Source organism: Larimichthys crocea, chromosome IX (genome assembly GCF_000972845.2).
Source record: "Larimichthys crocea isolate SSNF chromosome IX, L_crocea_2.0, whole genome shotgun sequence".
Lineage (NCBI taxonomy): Eukaryota > Metazoa > Chordata > Actinopteri > Sciaenidae > Larimichthys > Larimichthys crocea.
Genome location: NC_040019.1, coordinates 5,324,342 through 5,352,159, shown reverse-complemented (window position 1 = coordinate 5,352,159; position 27,818 = coordinate 5,324,342). Strand labels below are relative to the sequence as shown.

At 39.4% G+C, this 27,818-nt stretch overlaps 1 protein-coding gene across 1 annotated transcript in view; it reads right to left on the bottom strand.

Moving 5' to 3' along the window:
• Positions 1-634: 634 nt before the first annotated feature.
• si:dkey-112m2.1 (transmembrane protein 132C) overlaps positions 635-27,818 on the bottom strand; it is a 138,506-nt gene continuing 111,322 nt past the window's right edge. The window contains exons 6-10 of the mRNA XM_027282244.1: positions 19,330-19,473; positions 13,617-13,825; positions 10,066-10,375; positions 3,524-3,715; positions 635-3,012 (exon numbers count right to left, since the gene is read on the bottom strand). Coding sequence (XP_027138045.1) covers positions 1,930-3,012; positions 3,524-3,715; positions 10,066-10,375; positions 13,617-13,825; positions 19,330-19,473 — 1,938 coding nt within the window. The 3' untranslated portion in view covers positions 635-1,929. The remainder of the gene's footprint in view (positions 3,013-3,523; positions 3,716-10,065; positions 10,376-13,616; positions 13,826-19,329; positions 19,474-27,818) is intronic.

Below are 27,818 nucleotides of genomic sequence, written 5' to 3'. Positions count from 1 at the left end.
AAAAGCGTCTGCTAAATGACTAAATGTAAATGAAATCTCTTCATGCCTCACCCAAAGAAATTTGGCTTTGTAGCTACCTATCCATATTTTGTCTGATCTTGATCGTGACTTTGACTCAAACTCGGTCTTGTCTCTGTCTCCGGTTTTTATTTAGGAGGTCTTGACTACAATACTGCTTTGGGGTGTATTTTTCTATCAAACATATCCCATTTTCTTTCTTTCTTTCTTTGCCTTTTGTTGTTTTTGCTCTTTATCTAATCATAATCACTGTGTGCAGAGCAACTATTACCAGCATCAAAACATTATGGCTTAAAAAAACAAATAATGGGAAAAATATCTTTTACCTGACCATTTTTGTCATTTACAGATAAATACCGAACACTCATACATTGGCTAGAGAAAATACATAAATATATCTGAATGTATTGGTGGTTTAGAGTGGTGGGATGATAGGTGCAAGATAACGTATCTCTCCTGCTTCAGCTGGCAGCTGCACTGACTGTCAACAACAACAACAGGCACTTCATTTTGATATTTGATGAAGCCACTGCCTGTGTACTCGCATAAAGCAGTCGGATGAGCAAAACTCGAGAGAAGAATACAACAGGCAGAAAAATGAATTCACACAGCAGCATAATGGAGAAGAGCCACCTTCAGTTTTAATTAGTCCTGCAGCCAATTTCAAAACAAAGATAGAATATGATGAACCAATAATGACATATGCCAGAAGGACGAAGAGCTTGGACTTTTCACTTCACAGTTTATGATCATTTGTTCATTCACTGTCCTGACTCTTTTTCTGGGATCCCAAATGTCATATACAGGAGCTTAACCTAATCTAGGCCATACAAACTGTAAACTGGACTGATTTTTATGGAACATTATAAATGAGGGGATCGATTGATCAATACATTATTTATGTGATTGTCTATTTATTCTCTTGATGGTGATTTATGCTTTTCTATTCAATGCAATTGATTTCTTTTTAGTAATCAGAATTTTTGTCCGTATAAGGATTTAAAGCAGTGTGAAAAGTCTACTTTATCTGAAGTATGCAACTGAATGAAAGTGGGGGTGGCATAAATAAAAAAAACATTAACATAAGAAGGGAAAATCCACGGGCTAACAAAACCGATACCAACATACTAAAACCAACCCAAAACTCAGCTCCATGATGAATTTAAATTGACATGTCTCCAGTGGTATTATTGGTTATCTACACACTTTCATTTCAGGTACCAGATCAGACACACATGCCTCCTCTTTAATAACATCATGCATGGATCCGATTTCTGGAGACGAGACGAAACAAAAACTAAACTACAAACTAAAACAAAACAAAACCAAACATCACTTTACAAAATGTTACTGTACATATAATACCTTCAAATCAAACTCTGCATTTATATACAATACAAAATTGCTTTTAACTCTCCTCTCCTAGAATCTATAATTGCTGACATGTGGTACAGAGCATACGGCAACTCTTAAGAAAAAGCAATAAAGCGCAAAAAAGTACAACAAATACAACATTAAAACGTGATGATTTAAAAAAAGAAAACAGAAAACAAAGTACATGGCGCATTGAAAAGGAAACTGAACCTCAATTAAAGACAAACAACGTACATTTAAGTTAAGCAACAATATCAAGTTCACATTTTCCCCTTTATATCTATGCTGTCGTGGCAGATCGCGTCTCTTTGTAGTCCATTGCTTTACCCTTTTTGAGTACTGTCATGGAAACAACAGAGGCTGAATGCATTATCCTCTTGTTATGGTGAGGTACAGTTTAACAGAAGCCCCAGTCTGGTTTTCTGCACCCCTTGTTCTTTTCCTCTTTCCTTTTCTCCCTCCAACCCTCATTCCCTCCTTATTCTGAAGGCATTCAGGTGAGTTTCTCTTTAGTTCATTGAAAACACCCAGTACCCCCTATGCAATGTTCTTAATTGCATTCTCATTAAGCTTTTCCATGTAGTTCCTAAGATCCTTTGAGTCCCCAAGCTCGATGTCCGGACATACCCATTTTATCTCACTGGTCTGCACTAGTGCTAATGGGCTGAGCACAGGACATCCATTACTGGACTTGACATTGGAAAAGGTGGTGAACTTCACCCTCTTTCTCTTAGTGGTGGGTGAGTTAAGCGACTCATTCCTGTGATCTCTCCCACTGGAACTACAGCCACCCACACCATTATTACCACGCTGGACGCCTCCATTTAATAGCTGACTACCTTCCTCTAGGGTGCCGCCCAGCTCGTCCTGCTGCTGTTGTTGCAAACATAGCCCCTCCTCTTGGCCCAGCCAAACCCAGTCATGGGCATGGGGCATTGTTTCCGGAGCCTCCAGGGACAGCTGCTTGTTACGGTACTTATATGCATAAGAGATGCAATTAATGAGAAAAACCAGGATGGCCAGGCAGAAGACTCCGAGCAGGGCATACATACCAATCTCCAGGTCTGTCAGACCACGTCGGGATGTTAACAAGTCCTCATCAGTGCTGCGGCTACGAGGCAGCTCTGCCTTGTCTGGATATTCAGAGAAGTCGCTTGGGACCCTCACCCCGCTGTCCGCTGATAGACGGCCCCCATTAGGTCTCACTGGGACATTGCCCCTGATGGTAGTGGCTCCACGGTTGATTAACCCAGTTTCCATGTCAGAGATAGATCCGCCATAATGTGGAGGATCAGGACGTGTTCGCCGGTCTCCTGGTTGCCTGTATTGCTCCCCTGGCAACCCAAGCCTTACCTGTATGTTTGCCATTCCAGTGGCTAAGACAGTACGTCGTTTTCCCTTCTGACACACCTCTGAAGGGCTCATTTCAACACGTACAAGCAAACCCTGACCTTCGCCCTTGGCAACAATAATGGGCCACTTCCATGCCGCAGTGCGCTGTACCACTACCACCTGTTCATCCAAAGAGTTGGCTGCCAAGGTAAAATGGGCAGGGTTGTAGTTGTCTAGAGGAGTCATGGATCCATCGCTGAACTGGAGCCAAGCACTGATGAGAGACTCCTAAGAAAATACACATACAAACAGAAACTGGTAGCAGCAGTAACCCAAATAACCCTGAAAATAACATTAATCTGCACATTTCCTGCTAATGCATAATGACAGGAAAATAAAACAAAGTCTTAATTACAGTACAGAAACAATGCAGTGGATATGAAACTATTCTCTAGAAAGGAAAATATTGTTTCCTCTCCAATGAAAGAGACAGTAGCCTTTTTCCATTTGAAATTGTAATTACAGGAATAACAGAGCTGTTCAGTGGTTGGATATGCAAATCAAAGAGATGGCTCCACTATATCAGAGAATTAATTATAAAGGAAAAACTGCAGAGCATATCATTGACTACATAATAACACGTACACAGCCCTGTGCCTGTCAGCTATATACAATGTGCAGTATGGTGCAATACAATAAAAAGTAAATACAGTAAAGACTGTCCTTCCTCTTCTGCCAGGGAAAGGAATGATTAATAATGGAAAATGCTGCAAGATATTTGGATATCTTGGATTTGTACCTGTTTGAGTGATTCAATGACTTCCTGTGTGGTTGCAGTGGCGACGATGGCCCTGTTGCTCCCTGGGCTGAGCTGCAGAGACAGAGAGAGTCCAGATACCAACTGCACCCCCAGCTCTGTCACACTTACTCTATCATCCAGTACCCTGATGCTCCTCTCAGCCAGGACCGATGATGTCAGAGGGGACAGCACCTGCAACACACGCAAACACTTGCTACTCATGATAGTCCATTAAGATCCAAGATGACATTGTTTTTTTGCAATGAATAAGAAGAGCCAATTTGCTCGCAGCGATTGTTGTTGAGAATGATGACACTGTAGATAAGATGTCCAAACTTGGCGCCCTGCAAGGTGAAGCCTGCACTCTAAATTGAGTTTCATCAAGTAATGCTTTTTATAGTTGAATTTAGCCATGCCGGTTGTCAAAACACAAAAATAAACTGGCATCAAAACCGATATTTACACAGAGATTTGCTTATAACTTTGATGGAATGTCACCTTGTAGGTCAGTGCTATAAAGTCTTAAAGAAAACAACAAGTCCAATATCAGCCGATACCTACACTCAAAAAGTCCAAATTTAATGACAACTGTTGTTAGGGTTTGCTTATTTTTAGGCACTAGAACAACTTTTTTGTGGTATGGGGAACAATCAAGGTTTGCGTTAAAATTACTACTTTGTTAAGGTTAGAGGACCTTCACTGTCAATTATTCCCTGACCATAACCCACTTGGTTATGGTCAGGGAATAATTGTGGAAAGAAACCAAGTCAGACCGTTGGTAGGACACATTGAATAAAAAGTTGTGTCCCATATCCATCCACTCCAACCTCCTGTGGGCTTTTGTGGTCTACAGCTGACATGTGACTCAACTCATTTTTTCTTTATTATGTCAAGTAAAGTCAAGTCAAGTCGAGTTAAGGCAAGTCAAGTCATCTTTTTTTTTTAGAAACAAAAACTCTTGGTACAGGCATGATGATAGTGATTTGACCCATACCATGTTGAGGAGTGTAGTCATTAAATCATGACAATGCCATTCCCAGAGTGCATTTGGATACCAGGTAATGCATCATATCTCAAGTCAAGTCACAACTCTTAAACTTCCAAATCAACTCTCAAGTCATTTATTTTCTGTCCCATCCAGTTCTGAGCCATCAAAACAGCGATGAATCCAAGTCACAATAACTCACGTCAACATCTCTGCTCTACATTACCTACCCAATTTCCTCCTCAGCTCCTATTGGCCAAGGCTCATAATTAATATGGTTACTACTTGTAAGTCATCTGTCGTTTTCGGGCATTTACTGGAACAACAGATGCAGTTGTTTTTCTCGGTAGGGCAGTCTCCCTACTTGTTTGTCTACTGAGTCACTAATGGAACAAAAAAAAAATGTCACTTGTTCTGTATTCCAAAGTCATAATGAGTAATGGAAACCATCTGACGTGGGCTGTGCATGGATAAAGAAACATTGTGATTATGTAAACAAACTAACAAAAATGCCCCTGATCTCGCTCACAAATATTGCCACCCTTCTAATAAATTCTCCACCTCCTTGAGTTGCCAGAGGTGGAAGCATGTAAATAGTTGCGATATTGTTATGAGATGAGAATCCCTCCCATCCGCTCCAATTAGGGCTCCAGTCTCTTCTCCAGCTGCCCCCGCATGGCTGCATTTACCAGCCATAATGAACTGTCAGCACCGTTCACTGCCTCATTTGCACAGACCCTTTTCCCTGTTTTCTTTCGTTTTGGTTTACCTCATTTCAATTTCCCTCTTGCTTCCCACACAATGGCAGTGATATATCTGAGTGTTAAACACAAGCAAAATCAGGATGGCTCTAAAAAATGGGAAATTATCGTTTAACCTTGTCTCTAAAATGAGGGGAAAGGTTAAAAAGGAAGACTGGTGGTTTTCCCCCAAAAATATTTTTGAGGTCGTGAAGTTGTCGAGGAAGGGAAATGAGCAAAGAAACAAAATGTTCATTTGAAAATTATGATGGGATACATCACTGTCTTATGCTGTATGTAAAGTTGGCAATTGCACTTCTGGTAGCCGAAAGGTATTCTAAAACCGGCAACATCTTCTTAATGTACTTGCTTTGATTCATATCATTAGGACGATGAGTAATGTTTGTTTACTTTTATACTGAAATCAAATCAAGCTGAATTCAAATGATGCTACAATGTTTTGCTAAAGTAACGTAAGCTGCTGAAAAATAAGCAAGTAAGTGGGTGTAAATTGTAAAGTTCAAGAGGTTATGCATCATCTTTGCTTCGCAGAAGAAGCTGTCCAACTCGAACCGTCAAAATAATGTACTTTCTTCTCTTTAGATGCCAGGCTGTACAATCCATAACCCTCCTACACTGCTCTCCACAAGATGTCAGGAGCAGTTTTGCATCCCTCAAACCGATCAACATTCCTCTCAACCTAACCCTGACTACATACTAACAAATGTCCAGACTTTATACCGCTCTCTTTTCAGAGCTGTCAAGGCTCCTTTCCTTGATTCTGTGGAGGCAGTCAGATCCCTTCTCCCCTGCTTTACCTGAGTCCTTTGTACAATTTTCAGAGATGTCGTGTCTCTCCTTCAACCCATTAGAGAGATTGCAGGTCCCGCCTTTGACCTACATCCATAGTCGTGAGAGTCCAGACACGTCAACTCCCTTCCTCACACCAGTTCCAGAGCTTACAGGTTGCTTCATTTCCCCCCGAGAGAGCAATTAAAGACCCCTTCCAGGCTTCTCTCTTTCCATTCAAAGCTGTCAGAGTCTTGTCTTGTATGATTTCTGTCCAAATCTCAGAGGGCTTTCACTACCTGACCCCACAAAATCCTATTTGCACCTGGATCTAGTTTGGTGCAACCTGTAATATTACATATTATATTATATTATATTATATTATATTATCTTATATTATATTATATTATATTATATATTATATTATATTATTATTATATTATATTATTTTATTATATTATATTATATATCCAGTGTTGCCCAGACGATGGTGCATACTTTTGCAAAGGTTAGTGGCAAAATGTGTTTTGAAAGTCAATAGTCTGCCCATAACGTCAGACAGAGTGCTAAAAAGGATTTTTCTATTTCTCCTGGTACACAATTGAACCTGCAGTCCAGTATATTAATGATGAAATTACCAATTCTATGGCCAATATAGAATCATCTAATACCTTAGTGGCTTTTTGAAATCCTTGGCAGTCATTTAATTGTCAACTCTAAGTCCTTCATTGTAATTCTGAACAGTTTGATCAAAATAAAACTCCTAATGTGTAACGTATTCAAAGCCTTAAGAAATTGGGGCATATGAAAATGTATTAGCACCATGTTTTTTTGGATGATTGAGGCAGGGCTGCTTCAATTTTTTTTAATGAAGGATTTTTTTAAGTCCTTTTCACCATGTCCATATTTTGCTTATTTTGTGTCTTCTGGGTTCGACTTTCTGACAGCATGGCTCATGAAGGAAATGCTGTTTGGCAGCCAATTCACATCTCAAATTTCGGAGCCCTCAACCAGCACATGAACACAGAATAGGTCAGCAGTATATTGTTGAAATCAGTCTGCACTTGTAACTGCAATGTCACTCAACCATAAGGCAACACTGAAAAGAAAAAAATGAAAAGGTGTTTTCACAGTCATAGTTTATTATCTAGAATGGGCCTCAATGATTTGCTCATTATCCTAACCAGATCCTGGAACAAGTTAACACATGTGCTCTGTGTTAACCCCAACCATGAATGAAATATTGGGGAAATAAAGGTCACAGGAAATTGTGATATTAAAATGGGTTCTTTAGTTTTTAGGAAAATTAGTTAAGCCACTCGAATATGTAACCCCTGCGGTTCATTGAGCTGCTTTCATGCTTTGCTTTGTTCGTCTATTTCCCTAAGTGTTTACATGATTTCTCTGGATTAAGCCCGAAAGCTTTGTTCTAAATTTAAGAGCATGATTTCATTCAGACTGATTTAACCTTTCCACACACCACCTGAGCAGCATACTGACTGAACAGAAAACATAACTTAACACTGTGAGTATAAAGTGTTGCTATTAATTAGTAGACACATTTACTCCCAAATCATGTCTGCATCTAGTGGTACGATTAACCTTTATGTTCAGTGAGTTCATTTGCATTTCAGGGGGTTCACTTATTATATGTTCCAGCAATTATAAATCACTTTGTGAGATGCAGATCATGCAGGAAATTATTCCTTCATTACCATAGAGGCAACTATACTACGGTACATATTCTTATAGACCCTCCTTGCTTACTACCTTGATTTCAGTGTCAATGATAAGAAAGCCTTTGTGTTTGGAGTTAGACCTAAAATTGATCTGAATTAAACAAATGTCACCCTTTATTCCCTTAATAAAATTGTCAATACTCGAGTGCACTTGATTGATTACGTTTACAATTAAGGAAGTGATGGAGCAAACAAAGGAATATATTATAATATAAGAGGAAGAGTAAAGTTGTTGTTTTTTCTTTGCAGATTTCCCACTTATATGTACTGCATATATGCATTTATATCATTAATTAATCACTTCTCGATGACATATCCAGAAGCTATTATGGCTGAAATCTGGAGCCAGCAGGGAAAAATCTGTCTCTGTAGCCACATCTTTTCAAAAAAGTACCAGCATGTCTCTCAAAATGTGACTAATATGGTAATGCAATCCAATATAACACCACAAACTGTAGTGTCTAAAAATGAACTTAATGAAAATCTTTATGACAGTCTTTAGGACCATTCATTGTTGGAACTATTACATATGTAGGGTATTATTGCACGGCTTGCATTGCATTACATCATAGGTTATCCTCTAATTTGATCAAACCCCTGTAGTAGAGTAATAATGCCACACAGCTGACTGGGTCTAAATCAAGGCAGCATCTAACATTTGCTTTCATAATGCAGTCTATTACACATCCATACAGATCAGTAAGATATAAAGTAAAATGAACAATAACGGTTTCTCCTTTTTCCCCCATTTCATCAGTATCAACACAAAGTGGTCTCACATATCTTTCTAGTCACTTTTCCAATGGTGAAAGCACTCAGCACTCCGTCTCACACACAATTGATTCAATTGATAAATAAAGAGAAGGAGATTATGATTCCAGTCCACTGCTTCAACAATGCGTTGTTCCGTGTTGTGCTATCTTGTATATGCCACATTGATGTTGATTTACAGTGTGAGCGGCACGCGTGCCGTCCTGAGCAGGGACTCGGTTGTAGTACTATATAAATAGGATTCTGAGTATCTATATGTGTTTGTGTGTGTGTGGAAGGCGAAGAAGAGTGAGAGAAAGAGAGACCGCAGAGGTGCAAGCTTTTATTAGATGTGCTATGTTTCTCTGTCAGCTCATGATAGGGCTTAAGTATTTGTGCCATGCAGCAATCAATGTAGTTATTTTTGGAACTCCTTCCCTTTTCCACTGCCAAACCTGTTCAGCCTTACTCTGCATTCTCCATATATACATTTAGCTTACTTCCAATCTTTTCTTTATTTTTTTTGTATCGTTTTACTGTCTAAACACGCACACTATTTTTTTCTGGCCACAAGAACTCAACAAGAAATAAAAAAAACAGCTTAACAGCTTTTGTGTTCGCAAACAACTGCCTATTTTATGCATCCAGGAGACACAGGGCAGCATTAGCATTCTTTCCTTCACTCTCCCTTTAAACATGTTTCTGTCAATCCAGAAAACTGAAAAGTTTTAGCTCCACTATGTTCACCAGCTATTTGTTAACATTGTTTATGTGCTGTTTGATACTGGACGTTTAATGTTCAAGGGGAGTTTATCAGATGCTTGCTGCTGCAGGAAAACAAAAAAAATAAATGTTGGAAAACCAAAACAAAGAGCTCAAAGAGTCTAAAAACCTTGCAGAGATGCAGAATTCTGTATTGATTTACCAACTTCCTTAGCTTTCTCGCCACAAGTGACCGCTTCTTTCACATTTCTTAAACACTTGATCCAGTGCTGATATAGAAAATATTGATTGGTAGAGCTTCCTCACTCTGCTTTGTTCATTTAATATCGTGTTGAGAAATGGAAAAAAGCTGCGCTTTAAAATAAAAAAAAAAATCTATATATTGTCATAGATTTTCTTCTGTGAGAATTTTAGATCTCTGCCTTTCCCAAAACACTAGCCCAGACCTCTGCATTGCCTCACGTATATCAAGTTTCTTTTGCCAAATAGATTTAATGCTGTGCTAGCTTTCCTTGGTTGGAAATACAACTGAGCCGGTTAGAGATTCGTAAGGAAAGGGATTAAGAATGTGGACATCTTTGTGCTGCGTCACGGTGAGAAAACTGACATCAGATAAATTGCTACAAAAACGGCAACAAGCATGAATGAGACCTGACGCAGCTTTACTAACCTGATTCATGAAGACTTACATCAATGTAAAATCAATGCAAAAGTAGATTTCAGTTTGTGTGTGACTGAAAAAATATCTCGACAAGAAAAGGACGTGGTTTGGGCAAAATAACACACATATATACACGAAATACACACACATACAACCTGTAGTTTGGTGGTTCCAGCGCTCAGTCCCATTACGACTTGGCCCTCCATCAGTTGTGCAACCTTCGGGTCAGCCACTCTCAGATAGTCCTTGACCAGTTGTGTCACCTCCACCTGCCAGTCACTACCCAGCAAAAAGTTCTGCTGGCCCATCCCGTCCTCCTCTGACGCTCCTCCGACTTCTCCGGTGTCTGCCACAAAGTGTGTGAGGACACGCAGGGTGGTGCTCTGATACTGGGCCGCACAGCTATTCTCCGTCCTCTCGTCAGCCGCATCATCTTCATTCTTGTCATCGGTGACCCTCTCATACCTACAGGGATGGAAAAACAGTGGCAGAGGAACAATGGGGGGGAAAAAAGCACAGATCAATTACTTAGAAGACTATAGAGGCAGATATATAAATATACTTGAGGTTTTTTCTGGGGTAAAAACAAAAAAAGTGAAAGCTCTTTGTGTCTACAGAAGTCCTCAGGAGAAAAAGACACTTTGAAGGTTATCACCAGCATAATTCTACTTTTTTCCTATCACAATTTATTGTAATTCTTTTTTTTCTTCTTCTTATCAGCATTAATGCCTATAAAGTCTAAACCCTCTGATGTATTTACTGCAGTCAAAGCGTCTACTGTCTGTTGTGCTGCAGGTTCTCCCGACCTCCTGAAAGTCGTAGGCTCCCAGTGTTTTCCAAAAAAAAATCCATTAAAAACAGCTTGCAGAGACAAACTGCTGCCTCGCTTGCGTTCTCATTTTCTTTAAAAGGGAAACTGATATTTTACTGTATGTCTGCCATTTGTTTGGCCCACGGCACACCATTTTGCAGATATCGGCTATCTCGGAAGATATGTTTTGTGGCAAATGCGAACCCAGTAGAAGAACTTTGTGACACGTATGTTTTATTAGTTTCATTCTGTTTAAGTCAAGTTTATAAAAGGCCTTTTTTTTAAATCAAATTAACAGGTTTATATTAGACTGGAGAAGGTAAGAAAGAAAGGAAGTGGAAAAAAAAACAAAAATTTGAGAATTATAGAAGGATAAATAGGTGCCGCTGTGGACTTAATAAAGCATAGAAACATTGAGACAAACAGACAGCATAGTATAATTTAAAAATATGATATATAGTTTCAAAGTCATTACTAGGCAAAACTTAAATGGCAGCCAGATGTTTGCTACAAGTTATACTGTACTTTAAAGCAGAACATTTATTCAGCTCCACTGTAATGTATTTTCTAAGCAGTTCATGATTAAATGGAATTTACTGCGTCTCCCAATAGTTGTAGGTCCCAATTCTATCAGAAAATACATTAAAACTGCTTGTAGACACAAACTGCTCCCTCTGCTACTATAGTACATCATATTAAACAACAACATATTGTATTTTCTGGTCTCCGGGCTGAGCTGTGGGAGCTGCAGTTACAGGTAAAATGTGGCCTTGGGACACGGATCCGCTCCAAAGAGTCGACAGTGTTGACGCCAAAGAGAAACATTGCTATAGCTGTTAGGTGTATACATCACTCTTATCCATCCAGTATTCATCTTCTATCACTCTTTACCACTGGATATACGTCTATTTTGTTGTCCTGTGCACTGTCATTGTCATCTCTCACACTCCAAGTTGGCTCACACTCTATATTTCTCACATAAATTCCACATCAACTTGACTTTCCTATAATCTATTTTTCACCCGTGTTTCTCTCTCTCTCTCTCCACTCTCACCTTTATTTTCGTACTCTTTCGAGCTCTGCCTGCATCTCTCTTTCATGCAGTCAGGTGGCCGGGGGGGGAGTGACAGTGACAGTTTCCATTAGGTTTAATGAGGCATGGCCGGTCAGGCAGAAAAACGGGCTGACAGGTTAACATGCTGTGGCCCAATGGCTTGGCTTAGTTCCTAACCTCTCTCTGTACGATCCCCTCCCGTTCTCTTATTCCTCACATCAGTGAAGGGACGGCAATCTAAACCAAGGTGACATTTGTGGCTGGCAACAGCAACATGAGGTCAGGTCATGTTTGTAGCAGTGAGTGGCGGGTCAGCTAAGGTGCTGGAGTGTAATGAGGAGGCTTACATGCTTATATGAATGTGAATGAGCGCACACTGATAAAGGTATGCCCATAAAAAAAAAAAAAAAAAACACATTTTCTATTCTACATTTTCTTTCACCTCCAACAAATATGCACATGAACTTCACATAGCATGCATTCTTCATGCAGCGATGTACTCGACAGACATGACTGATGTAATCAGATTAGGATAGCAGGGGGTATTTGTGTTAGAGTGCCACCCTGTGGGGTGTAGGCCAATGGGAAATGACACTGCAGTGGCTTTATGGCAGGAATGTACTTTCATGAGATATATTATTAATTGTAAAGTTGTTTAATGCATATAAAAGTTATTATATGGGTTATGTGTGCTGTTAGCGCTAATTGGGCCTTGTCAAAATCTGACTGTGCACCTAAAAAACTTCATCCACCTATTCATTTGAATAAATCACCAACAATAAAGAGGACTTATGAGTCAACAGCTACAAAATATTAATTAGTGTTTTCATCCCACAGCATAAATTGTACATGAATATAATATCCTGGGTTAAACACCGGGGCACATGGAACAATTGAATTCCATTTCATATTACAAACACAGCAGCGTTTCAGCGCTTTGAGTCTTCACCACACTACCATACTGTCTGTATGATCACAATAAATAATAATTATAATATCCATTATTAAATGTAAATTAGGCAGGGTGCTCTAGTAATTGTCTATTTTCATTTAAATTGGGTTATTTCTGTTTCAATCAGCCGTGTTCATATTTGAACAAAACTCACTCATTTAAATATTTTTTATTACCACTGTCTTGTACAGCTCACGATGCACCGCACAGATCATTGCGCTCTGTGTCACTTTTCAGCCTCAGGAATTTTGTCCATGCTCTGTAATGCTCAAAAATTATTACTCCTTTCTTATTCAGCATAAGTACCGTTTGGGAGACTGAATTATCAGGCACTCATTACACCAACTCTGCACCTGAATTTTATGCCTCATATGTCTACACCAACACCACCAAGCCAATTTATTTATTATCCATTTGCTTTACTAAGTGAAGAATGTGATTCGGATTCTCATGCAAGGATTGTTAAAAACCTCTTAGGTTAATGACCTAAATAAAGAAATTTAGACATGTCCAGGGACTATTTTAAAACGATCAGCTTGGTGCTGTGTGCTGTGATACATGATACGCTGGATAGAGGCAAAAAAACATCTATTTTGTATGTGGACCATTGGTTTAGTGTAAAACAAGGATCGAGTTTGTTGTTCTGGAAATAGCTACCTTCAAGCTGCTGATATAGTGCTCCACTGTTCAATTCAAAAACAATAATACATACAAATCCAGCTGCCTAGAATTGCAGAGCTGGTCCATGACAGATTCATGACAGGACCTTGCTCATCTGAATGGAATGAATGGATATATCTGGTTGACAGCCGGCTGGGGGTGGCAGTTCTGAGTGGTTGGTACTGTAGTACATGCGACAGTATCGATATAATAAGCACTGAGGTCTTACCTTCTGTTGCCCATACTAACAGGAACTCTCCAGCCCTTTATCTGGCTGAGCTCAGGGTCGGCCACATCAATGAGCAAGGGCAGGCGTGGCATCCATACACTCATCTCGAGCTGAGCACTCAGAAAACTGTAGGTGAAGTTGAGCATCACCCTGCTCTTTCCTCTTGTCTCCTTCCCATTAACATACACATAGTCACATCGCTCTGACACCTGGAGAAAAAATGAGAGAGGTGGCAGGATGAGACATGGAAAGAGAAGACAAATCAATTTGAGACTGAAAACTTGGACAAGAATTCAAATTCAAAAGCAACACTGTGAATTTTCTTCAAGAAAATAGCAGATTTTAAACCGTGTTGATGCTACACTAACATGTGATCATGTGAATGGTTCCTCGGCCATTTCCTGTAAAGTAAATCACTGCCAACTGTGGTTGATGGTAGCTCAGTTTGTTAGCTGGACTCTAATCTTAAAACACCAAGGGGGTTGTATTAGAACACTGGGAAAAGGAGGTTTTCAGGACCGGGGTGCGGAGCAGAAACTGGAGTTGCGCCACAGGGCGATGTAACCAGACTCAGCAGCCGCTATGGACATGAGCACAGGGGCGAAGGAAATAAGAAGAGAAAAGGTGAGAGTGACCAAGCATGAGGCCGTCGGACAAGAGTCAATCTGGGATTGACTATTAGTCGTTAGCAGGAGCTTGGTGAAATAAAAGACAGATGCCGAGTTGGGCTTCTTACTGTTGGATGAATATTATGTTGTTGCACCTGCTTGATGTTTGGCTGTGTTAGAAAAGTTGTTGATCGGAAGAACAAAATCACATGCACAGCTGTCCATGTTTACCTCTCTGAAATTGGGGCTGCTAAATTGCAACTACCAACTCTATGTTGCTTTAAAAGAAACTGATTTAAATGTAATTTTTGTAAATGTGACCTTGTGAAATCTTGTTATTTGCACCACTTTGAGAAAGATCTTTTGGTTCAGTTGAGATTTTTCAGTCAACAGCCTCTTCGGACATGCTGAAGGGTGGAAAATAAAAAAATGGCATTGCTTTAATGAGATCCCGAGTGTCAGGTCTGCCTCTGCTTCCTCTGTGCGTGTGTGTGTTTAAATGTGTCTTTAATGCATGTGCATCCGGGATAATATGCATGCAAGCAATGTGTCTTTGGTCCAACTTAACAGATGGAGCTGAAAAAAGACACAAAATCTGCTTCATCCAACCAGAGAACAAAACACTCGCTCGAAACTAATTGTGATTGGCTGCATAAAGTCCAACTCTAATCAGTAACTGGGGTTTCTCAGATTCATCTCCAACATGGAGAAATGTGTACTGTGTAGCAAGAACATCACAAGTGCCTGCCATTTTTATTCAAAGCACGATAATTTCTTCGTCCAACAATTTTCCCTTTGAGAACTAAATCTACTTAATAATTTGTCATTAAATGTTGTTTGTAGTCACTTGCATTTCAATTCATTTCTATTTCAAATACCATCATAAGCTTGATTGGCAAGACTGGTAATTTGAGCAGTTGTCCTCAGTACTGACAGTTGCTTCTTTACAAACAAACCAGTCACAAGAAGACTGTCATCTGTCTCCACATCTTTGCATATAACTTGGCAGCTTTACTCTCAAATGTTGTCAGACCAGCCCCTCTCTCTCTAAAGCAACACAACTGACAGCTTGGTATCTGTCAGATCTCTCCTCCTCCTTCATTTCCTTTTCATTTTTCTCTTTCTCTCCCACTCTCGTCCTCAGTCTACTACTGTATTACGGTACCTCCTACATGCTCAGTCTTCCTGTAATGAGAACAGGGTGTGCTTCACAAAGGCTGATTCTTATGCCAAAAAAAAATCAAAGTGGGACGGTTTGTTATCACCTGAATTTCTGTTCAAACGATCAGTTTCATAGATCAAATGAAGGTTCATTTAATATCCACCTAAATGCATCTGTCAGGTGTTCAAGTATGCAAATAACATAACTCAGTATTGAAAATATGTAGCAAAACCCTTATTTGATAGGACCAACAGTATGCACTGTTTTTAAGAACATTATCAAACTAAAGTTTTGCTCTTGTTTGTCAGATAATTAATCATCATCAACATTTTTAACCTCCTTAAGGTTAACATTGCTTAATAATAAACAATATACAAAAATAATAACGATGAACAATGAAAATAATTGTCAGTTGCAGCCTTACATAATATTTAGATAACATGGGCATCTTTGTCTCTAAACAAATTAATGGGAGATGATAATCATGGGCATACTGTATGCTAATGAGTCTATTTCTATTTCTAACACACACACACATACTGTACATGACATGCACTAATGTGCAGGGTTTCCAAAGGCAACCATCCAGAGAGTGTGCTGAAAGAATCCACTTCACTCCTCATTGAGCCTCACCTCTATTTTTGTTCCTTTTTTACACTGTTCATTTTTTTTCTCTCTCTGTCTGCCTGTCTTTCTCATCCCAATGCTGAAATCAGTTAATGTCGACCCATCTCTACCTTTCAATCTCTGGGTTTGTTCCACTCTGTTCCTACATTCTACATCCATTTGGATCATTATCTTTATGAAAGGTATCCACAGATGATCCCCTTAAAAATTTAATTGACATTTCTGGAAGGTGACATATTCTGCACAGCATGAAAATTTTAGCACTTATCACCATTAATGTGTCATGAAACTGCACGCAAATCAATGTCATTTCTCCATGGAAAGAATCCATTGTGTTGCTAATCATGCAGGGCTTGAAATTCATCTAGAGTGACACGCACAAACACAGTAAGGACACCACAGAATCCAATTCAGTGTGTGGCACACATGGATGAGTTTCTGACACTCACATTGTACTGTACTGGGACTTTTCTGCTGTGGCCATTTGCTAAGGATGTTGAGATTTCTTTAATTCACTAAAAATACACTGAGCAGAGGTAATATTTTAAGCTTCTAGCTTCCATTTCCATCATTCTAACCTCACAATGAGCACTACAAAGTATATCCTAGTTTGGGATTCAGTGGTAAAATTGGGTACACCTTAGGGCTCTACATAATTGAAGTAAAAAGAGAAGAATCTAGTATGACTCAGATCAAAACACATTTTGATTCTGCTGGTTCAGCTTCATATTACTTCTTGCTTCAGTTTATATTAAAATCAATCTGCCTTTTAGAAACAAAGACCTAAGGGAAGATATGTTGTAATCCCTATCTTTCAAGGTAGTTTTTAGACATGATAAACACAATAACATCCCACCCGCTGTCCATTTTTCAGCTTTTTCACTTGACAATATTTGTTTTGCTCAGTCACAAAGCATGAGTATGACTTGGAAGCCAATCAAAAGCAGCAAGGGTCCACTGAGTCCTACAAAATCCTGGCATCACTTGCTACTGTATGCCTTATTATAATGGGAGAGTAGGCGACTGGCAACGAAAGAGAAAACATTGACAGTGACTGCTTTGACTATGCTCATCGACGCGGATCAGCAGAAGACACAGGTGTGTGTAGGTCCTTGCATCACTACACCACAACATATGTATTTCACAAATGCACTGCGGGTTCCAGTTTTAGGTTAATGTCATAAAGAGTAGAAACAGTACAGCTGCCATGTGAATAGCACCCATAGATAGAACTAACCTTTTGAAAGGAATTATGAGCAGTAAATGCATCATGTGAAGTGTCACATCATTTCGCCTTCTTGTAGTATCTGAAGAGCATTTTCCTAAACGGGCAGTACATTTTAACTCGACTGGACTAACACAATGGTTGGATCAGTAAAACTCATTGTGATTCTGAAGTAGTTCCATAAAAAAGACACACTGCCACTCTCGGGGGAGGTTTGTATGATAGATTAGCTACGTCGAGTTTCTGTTCATGCCACAGTGCTATAAGAATCAACTGTTCATCAATCAATTAGGGCTAATAATATAACTAAGGCCGTCTGAGATAAATTATGTCTTTACAAGAGAGACGGCGATTAATCTGCTGGTTATTTTCTCAATGAATCGATTAATTTTTTTGGTCTGTAAAATGTCAGAAAATTGGGGAACAGGGACAATCATGTTTTCTTGGAGTCTTTGAATTGCTTTTGTCTGAAGAACAGTATGATATAGAAAACCTGCAAATATTCACAATTATCAAAACCGTTTTAGGTAAATTGTGTGCAGATTGATTCATTAATCAATTGACTGAATGTTTCAGCTCTACCTTCAACAACAACAAAAAAATGTATCATATGCTTTGTAAATGTGCAAACCAAAAGCCTATTTTCCATTTGTAGTAGTAGGATAAAATGAAGAAAATTACCAATAGTGTGTGTTATTTTAGGGTTTCGCCATGGTCCATGCAAAACTGGGATGCCTCCCAATCAATGTTTTATTTTGAGTTTCCTCCTTTGAAAATAGGGTGGAGGGGGGAGGGGTACTGCTTACTGTTCCCAAACTAGACGGGTGGGCAGGGGAGTGCGCTACCGAGGTCAGCGTCACAATGTGTGGTAGTACTTCAGTGGATAATTAAACCCTTTGAGAGATCTGTCTCTTCTCTTCATACTGATATGCATGTAAGATACACAGACAGCACACTAAATCAGACACTTTTTCTCTCGCACATACTGACAATTAAGAACAAACAGTTTATTTTTTCTCATTTCTCTCACTCTTTTTTTTCTCTCCTCCCTTCTCCGTTTGCATAATAGGACGGGAACATGTTGAAGGGCAGATATTAAATCTTAGGTTTCCATAGTGAAAATCTCAGTCTTTACCAACCACTCTTACTTGATTATACTGCTGGTTTTTAGGTTGGTCATTTTTTAGATTAACAACAAATCCTGTGTAAAATTTTCCAAAGCATTCAATAAGGTTTTAGGTTAATTGCCCAAGCTTCCAGAAAGCCAATGAAAATCAACTTACAGAGATAGGAAATCAATCACGGTGAACATTTTGTCACCTTTATGGTTTGTCAAAGTTATGTTATTGGCAAGTGGTAATGAAGTCGCAAACAGGGGCTGCTGAGAAAATGCTTTTTGTTAGTGCATAGTGTCAGCTTCCAAATAAGCTTTATAAAGCAGGAAACGATATGTTTTTCATAACATAGAGTATATGCAATGCGATAACATTATTTAAATATTATCTGGAGGCAGAAGGAAATTAGAGTAGCACTGGCTTCATATGTCCTCTAAGCAGCAACGAGAATAAACAGACAGTTTTGTCAAATTTCTTTTACTGTTGCTTGCTCTCTAGAGACTCTGCACACATTTTCAGTCATTCATTTCACAGTTAATGAAGTTAGAATATCTTCGCCTGTATTTATGCGACACAGGTTCGCAAAATTGTTGCCAAATCAACTGTAACAAACATGCTATGGCTTTTTATATATTCCCACATATTTACTAAAAACGACAGTTTTATGCAAGACATTCTTTGTCCCAGCATTGTTCAGTGAAGACATATCCGCAGATGATTAATTTTGGAGGTATTGATGTGTGACCTGAGGAGAAGCTCTCAATTTCTGGCATAGTATTTAACAAGGTATTCAAGGATATTCAGCATTTGCTTCCTAGACTAATGATCACAACCCATGTCTATAGATTGACTACCTTTTGTTCATTCTGCTCACCCTCCCCCGTACCACCAGAAAGCTGACCATGCAGTGGACGACAGAGACAAATTGGACAAAGGTAAAATAAAAAGCAGCTGTTCAAAACACATGCCCACTAACCTTGATAACCTGCTCATCTGTTGATTTGCACTCCACCGACTCTGTTACGTCAGAAACCGCTCCGTCTGTCCCTATGGTGACTACCTTGACTGGTACGGCGACTGTTCGCCCAGTGAGGACTGCCGTGTTGAGGATCTCAGTGTCCTGCAAGGGAAAATGAAAGAGACATAGTGGATTCTTGAGACTACAGCATGACTGAAATTCATGAAATTTGGTCCTTAAAGATTTGTGACTAAGATACTGCATTTACTGAGCAGGTCAGTGCTCTGTGGTGGAATGAAACAACAACTTGTCCAAATTAAAGGATAAAATATGTTGTTTGTAACCGCCCACCAGACCCATAAAAGTGTTCTGATCTGACACCCCATACTGGCAGGATAACATCATTTGGCTGTGACTTCTAAAACCATTTGTTTAAGCTTAATGATCTGACAAAACAATGGCTAGGGTTTGGGTTAAAAGATGCTTTAAAGAAACCAATGCGGAGTGTCGGAAATAGGAAATGAACAGCGGCATTCTGTGACAAAGTCTAGCATTTTGCTAAGACATCCATCCACTCTGAACTGGTGGTGAACTCCACTGAAAATGGAGTAGTTTTTGTCTCTATAATAGAGCGAACCCTCTTTCTCCTGAGCTCCGATGGACAAGGGTCATAATTCCTATGGCTGCTCGAAGCCTTACTAGGATGTTGTCTGCATTTACTGAAATGACTGATGCTATTGTTTTTCTTGGAACCTCAGACATATCTTTGGCATGTCTTTACTTACTGGCAAACGTATATGTATTATTGCCAATATTGCCAAAATATGCTAATTCAACCTACAGGAACACATTTATCTTGATAAGTCTCAAAATAATACTACATTTTTATAGAGAACGTGGCTATTGGCTATCTTCCTATAGGAATAAGTTTGATGACAAATGTGCCTTTAGAAGTTTTTCAAAGCAGCTCTGACTCAGCTGAGGGGGAGGCTGTTTCATAGTGTTCGACCCAAAGCAGTAAAAGCTCGATCCCCCTTTTGTTTTCAAGCCGGACCAAAGAACATTTAACAGTCTTTGTCAGCAGAAGTGTTGGTTCAGTCTATGAATTTGATAAACTGTTATATAAAAGGAATGGTATTTACAGTGTAACTACAGCAACATACAGTGTGTAAAAATAAAATGTATCAGGTCAGAAGCCTCGATGATGATGTGTGTTCTATATCCAAAGTGAATTTGAATACCATTTACTTGAAGGGCAACATCATCTGCAATTGTTGACTCACAAATGAGACACAGCTGAGACCCCTTCACATCACGTATCCCTTTGAAACATGTTTTAGCTCAACATATCAAGAATTAACATTTACTGCTACATGGATTATATAACGCACACAAAAGAAAATGGATACTTTTAAGAAACTGGACACTATCACACGTTTTGCAGAATTTGCTTTTAGATTTCCAGTTTTGTCTGACCAACAGTCCAAAACATATTTAATTTATGTAATGGAAAAAAAAAAAGAATCGAATCCTCTGGATAGAAAATGTTTTTTGCTTATTCCTGAAATAGTAACACTTACTTTAAGTCCCCCTATTTAGAATTCATAAGCAGTATAACAAGATTTGAAAAACAAACTGTAATATGTAAAGTAGTTATAAATCATATCATTAGTGTTACTATATTTGCCATTCATTATCTGTTTACACACCAGCCTCTGCAAGTTGTTGACGGATTGTTGTTGTTAATGTTGACACATTAGTAAAGACTTTCACCTGGTTATTACTACATTATTTACTTAAACATGTTATAAAAGTGTTACCCCAATAAAATAATAATTCTTACAATTCAGAAGATCAAAAGATGCAGCAGATGTAGAAATATTTGTTTCTTCTTCCTTGTCAAAACCAGGTGCCTACATAACCCACAATGCAACTTACCCACCAATAGTTCCCTTAATGAACATACTACAGTCATTTTATAGTTACTGCTGGGAACTCATCTCAAGAGAAAAAAAAAACCTTTCACAATAATACTTTATGTCAAATTACAGGCGTTGAAGAGATATCGCAAGATTTACTTGAGAAGTGAAGGCCCTATAGAGGAGCAGGAAGGAGATAATGAGATCAATTAAGACAACGTGTGGTAATCCTTGAGCTTTCAGTGTGCTGCTTGTACAGAGGATAAGCTATAACAGTGGATCCTGTTCATCACAGCTTAGTTTCAATAAAAGACTGCTAAGAGGCCTAAACCTTTGAAAAGCAAAAGGAAGGCATGTCTCCAGACAGCTCTTTGTTCATCAAAACTGGTGTCTCTCCGTTACTTTGTTTCTTCACCTTTGTGCTTCTTTTGTGAAAGAAATATATACCATTTAAAGCTCAACAGTAGATTAGGGAACTCCACGGCTATTAAAAGAGGTCTCCTCTGTCTTGTTGCTTTCTCTCGCACACATCAGATTTTTCTGTTTTCTGATAGCTCTCTCTCTCTCTCTCTCTCTGAAGTTATTCCATCCAGATTGTCAATAGTCTCCTCTTTGAAGAATGAAAAAATATTGAGTTTTTCTATTCATCCCACTTCACTGAGGGTAAAGCCAAAAATGGTCTTACAAGTGTCAGTGCTGCTTCTTAAATGTCCGTAAACTTATTTAACCACCCCTGAAATGGAGTAGGACTTTCCCAATTTTCTTACTCAAAGCAAAATCAGACCTGAGCCGTGCTCTGACATCCAGAGTGTTGTTGGCTGTCCGCCACATCTGTTATCAAGGCATCTGTTTGGGGCCTTTTGAAAACGAACAATGAGCTTCCAAAATCTCAGCTTTTCACTGAGATTTTCCAATTATTTCACCTTGAACTTCTGCTTTTTGAAAACTGTGCGCAGGTGTTTCAAAGATTTTCTTACATATTCACATATTTTTAATGTGTGGATAACTGTCACAGCTTATCCACAAATCTTCCTCACAGCATCTGTGAATTTGTTTGGTCTGCCAATCAGGGATATAAAATCTGCTCCTGGAAGTCAGGAAGAGGCTCAGGAGAACTGAGGTATTACGGCGTTCTGGTAAAAGTGCAATATTTAAAGTCTGTGTAAAGGCAATTCTGAGATTTATTTTGAAATACATTAAATATGTTGGAAAATAGTTGTTTATTACTAAAATGTGGAGTTAGAGGTTCAAACAGTTTTTCACCAGTTTTCAGTCCAGGATTTTGTGGGCGGTCCTTAAAGGGTGGCTCGATGACACGCTGAGGTCACCCGGGCATACCCCTGCACCTCTAACAGAGAGATAGAGATTAATTAATCTTGCTCAGAGTGTTTCAAAGTTAGTCATGTCATTCTCTGAACTCATCTGACACGTTTCAGTCGCTTCAAAATGGCTGCTTGACTGCTACCATGAGTGGGCGTGCCACATTCAGCAAACCCGCCCCCACAGTCCTGGAGCTGAGCTGCTCATTGTTACCTGATTTTGACACCTCATTTCATAAGCTTGTCGATATTTTTAATCATTCAAATTTGGCTGGGTGGTTAATAACACTTTCTTCTTTGGTCTGACAAACTCAAAGGGCATATTTATTCTTACTTTACATGGACTTTAACCATTTGGACTCCAGTAAGAGTGTAGAATGTTGCTGCAGCTCAACTGAGGACTCATTCAAATGAGCATTTCCTACTCAAATCAACACACAGCTCAACTCAACTCAAGAACATAGAGACAATCAAAAGTTTTCATTTAAAAAAAAATCTTCTTTAACTTCACACCAAATGTGTAGCATTTGAAAAAAAACACCAGGAAGAAAAATACACAGCACTATAAATAACTGTTGTAAAGAGCTACAGTACAGCTACATGCAAAAAAATAAAAAAAAAATCACCCAATTTATTTGTGCAAAAGTCACCATGACCTGGTCAGTCCACCCTGCCGACTCTCAGTGAACTGTCCCCCTCTAAAACAGCCTCCATCTCGGCAGTGTAAGCCACTGTTTAAGTGGATTATGTGATGAAATTTCAAGCAACCTACATTGCTCTAACAAACACGAGTAAGTGTCTTTGGCAACTTTCAAATTTATGTTGAAAAGTTGGCGTGACCCGTTCAGTCCTACAGTCCTGCTCTGCCCACCAAAAAAACAGCATCCATCTCTATCAGTAAGAGCTGGGTATACCACTTATATTGAACATGTGGATGCATGCTTGGAACAACACTTTAAAAAGAGAGGTCCTAATGAGCTTCACCATGTATTACGGAGACCGTTTGTGCCACAAATAACTGAATATTGAATAAGCTCAGATGTAATAATACTCATGATCCCTCGACTGGAATTAGGTTAAGTGAAATTTATCGAGTCAGCCGTGGTGACGCACAAGGCTTTTTTACCTTTTTCCATGAATACCACCGACATTTTACTAAGCATCATCTGGCTCCCTAATAACATCCTGGGGTTATGAAGGGCTGAAATGCATGTCCTATTCATGATATCTGTTTGTGCACCACAGCAGATAAACACTCAAGTCTCCAAATGGCTGCATTATTAGCCCACACTCATGTTACTTACAGTACACATGCACGTAAATCAACTTTGGCACACACACACACACACACACACGTATAGACACAGCCCTGCTGAAAAAGAGAAAGGGACGTGGCTCTCTCTCCTCACGCAGCATCTTATCTTAACAACCTCTCATTGCAGTGCAGAGAAGAGAGCAAGAAAAGAGAAGAAAGACGACAAGAGAAGGAATAATCGATAAAAGGCCATTACGCTTCTGTGCAGCTGGGGTACGGGGGGGTGGCGTCTGTGGGGGCTGATATGGTTGTAGATGAATGATGTATGTAAGATAGCAGACAACCTACAGAAAGACTATTTAGAGAATAGTTATTGTATGCGAATGTCTGCAAGTTCAAGGGCGGACATGACAGACACAGGTGTTGGGTAATTAAAAGGTACAAAAGCCAGAGCAAACTATTCCTGAGATCTGGTGACTGGAACGGCCATGGAGGATGTTTGAAATCACTTTCTGTGTCCCAAAATGGGTCGTGATCGGGTAACCTGCAATTGTGTGGCCACCCATAGCATTACACATCCACTAATTTAATCTATTGAGATCAAGCACAGTGGGTTTAAGGCCTGCCCTGGCCTGAATTCATCTATTTTAAAACCATAAATATAGAGGGAAAAAAGACAGTCAGCTTGAAGTTGCAATTTAGTTAATTATGTTTGTACCATATGGCATATGCTTTTCTTCCTACATTAAATAAATACTGTATATAGAACGTTCATCCATCACTGTATGAAGCTACATTGGCATTTTAATGCATATAACAATACATTCTTTGAACCTCGGAGAAGTCTATCACAGATGAGAATTCACACTGTAATTAACAACTATGTGATGGAATTTTAATTGACTAAAAAATCTTACCTTTATTATTTTACGCTGTGGGAATAAACTCCCACTCCTAACCCATTTGGTTGCTTTAAACGATCTCTGGTGCATTTGCCTGTTAGTTTGTGATGGTGAGAAAGCAACACCATGTTGACTACACTGTAACTATCCTCATGTCATAGCCACCTATCTATCCATTTTCTGTAACTGCTTTTCTTTATCAGGGTCATGGGAGGCTGGAGCCGATTCCTCCTGACATTGGTTGACAGGATGGATACAGTCCTGCATGTAATATTACAGCACAAAAAATTTGTTTTCATTCCTGTATGTTATTCACCATTTATGATACATGTGGTTGAAATCTTGACAAATAATCATATGTTTCTTTGTGAGCTCTTTGTAAATAACCAAAGAAGACAGATACTCACAGAAGGATCAGTTCAATTCTGAATGCCTTGCTGTCAGACACCAACACCAAAATTGGATTTTCCCATGTGGGCTCATGGAGCAATAATGATGCTGATGACAGTCGCCAAAAATGTCCAATCAATGAGTTACCCGTCAGTCAAATCAAGTCAAATTTTATTTATATCGTGCAAAATCACAAATCAAAATTTGCCTCAGGGAGTTTTACAATCTTCTGACAGTGTTTGGACCATTGCTCATCTGCTTGGATCACATTTCTTATAATAACTTGAAGACTGCTGAAACATATTTTGCTATAAATCGGTTTTTCATTCGATATAGCAGCTAACAATTCTTGTTTCTTCGGCCAAAATGTGAAGTAAAAGGCAACAACATACTGTAAGTTATCTTGTACTTCATATGTTTCCAAATGAACTAATCTAATCTAATCTAAACACCTGTAGTCACCATTTAACATGACCTGCTTTACTTTGGGCTGTGGGAGGAAATTTAGCATATGGACATGGCGAGAATATACTATATGTATATATATACTTCACACAGGAATACACAAACTAGCTGGATGGTGGACTATCTTGCTGCTGGACTGAGAGTGCGAACTTCTGCAACACATCAAAAATTATGTTGTTGCCATGTACATAATTAAGCACCGTACAGTCATAAACTATAAAATAACATAAGTTCCAGGGTGGTCGGTAGCGTAGTGGGCTAAGTGACCGCCCCGTGTGTAGAGGCTTCAGTCCTCGCTGCAGCTGGCCCCGGTTCGAATCCCACATCGGACGGCCATTTACTGCGTGTCATTCCCCCTCTCTCTGCTTCCTGTCTATCTTCAGCTGTACTATCAATAAAGGCATAAAAGGCCAAAAAAATAATCTTTAAATAAATAAATAAATAACATAAGTTCCTTATGTGTGTACAGTAAAGCACCCTGCATTACTATAGTGCATCCTGCACCAGAGTATTTGCAAGTATTCAAAGTGAAAAGAGGAAGAGGGGCAGGAGACACCTGTGATATGTTTAGCTTAGATCAGGGCCCTCAACACTGCTCAACATTGTCCAGCAATTCATTAATCATTGGTGATGACTCTAAATTACAGAGGACAACAGCTCAACTATTCACTAACTGGCAGAGATCGACAGTGGGCTTACAGGTCCTGTGCTGTGTTGGCCAACAGCGCTTGTGAGTACGATTTTATATTGCCACTGCAGCACTCTCAGCTATTCAGTTCATATCAATTATCAATAATACGTCTACCCCCCCCAGCACTTCTCCAGTCTCCCGCTGCCACTCACAAACATCCGAACATCTCAGAGCCTATAGCACGAGGCGAAATGAAAGAAAGGACAGGAGGAATCAACACCAACACATTTTTTATTTTATTTTTTTCAGAAATTGTGATACAATGGGCAGGGGAGAGCGATGTTCATAGAATGTAATCTTTTTATGGTTATAGCTCGGGAAGAAAAGGCACAGGAGTTATTGTGCGCCGGGATGCTGAAGTCAGAGAGAAGCTGGAGCAAGGTGCTGATAACCGAAATGAGGAGGGATGTGATAGAAATGGCAAAAATATGGACTTTTTTTTTTTGCCCACGAGTGAGCAAGATGTCAGTCATTTCTGGTGCAGCTGTTGAAACTTTTTTAATTACCAGGTTTGAGAGAATTTGTAGTTCAGAGGCGAGTGTTGATGCAACAGTTCGACAACAAGATGCTGTACCTTATTTACAGAATCACTTCCCGGGATCGTCTCTTTTGCAACTTTGCTGCATACACTGAAACCAACTGCTCTCTTTCTTTTTAAGAATAAAACAAGCTGAATAATCAAGTCCTGTGTCTCCACTGACTTAACTCAATTGGCAAAGCAGCTCTAATTGCAGTATTAGCAAATAAAGAGTTGGGGGCAGTTTGGGGGCATTCTGCCATGACCAGGACTAAGAAATACCATTATTGATTATTAACTCAGGACCTGCAGTGATTTATACTCTCCTCATTAATTAGGTATTGATTTATTACATAACCTGTTGGCTTGACAATCTGATTTTGTTATTGTGAACTGTGAGCTCTGAATACTTTTAGTGAGATTAAATATTAAGCCTCTGTTGTTTTTCCCCTCCTCATATTTTCTCACTGTTTAACATTAGGCCTGGAAATGCCAATGTCAGCAGTGGTAAATCGGCTGCCCGTGTTAAAACCCTGTCCGTATTCTGAGGACCCCTCTCCTGTTTCTGGAGACTGTTTGATTAGAATAAGTCAGTAGAGCTGCACTGTGCTGGACCCTGGCCCTAGCTGCCCGAACAAAAGACTCTCAATCCAGACAGAGTTGGGAAAGGGTGAGGGAAGGAAGCCAGCAAAAATAAATAAATAAATAAACAAACGCACAACAACAAATTACAGGATGGACAGGCTTAGCTTCAAAGTAAAGCCTGACTGGCATACATAGAAGGTGCATCCTGGGCTGAGAGAGAGGGAAGCATGAGATTTTGGGTGGCAGGAGTGAAGAATGAAAGTTTCCACAAAGGACATACATACACTATGTGAGTTATTCATCCAGGGAGTGTTGCTCTTTCTCTGCAGCACTGCCTCATGCTCACAGTTACCAACATTCACACTTTGAATGTTGCCATGGCTCCTATTTTGGCCACAGAGTAACTGCAGTGGAGCAAATGAGGGTTATCTAATAGCTGGAAGGCAGCTTGGAAGTTTTTGAGC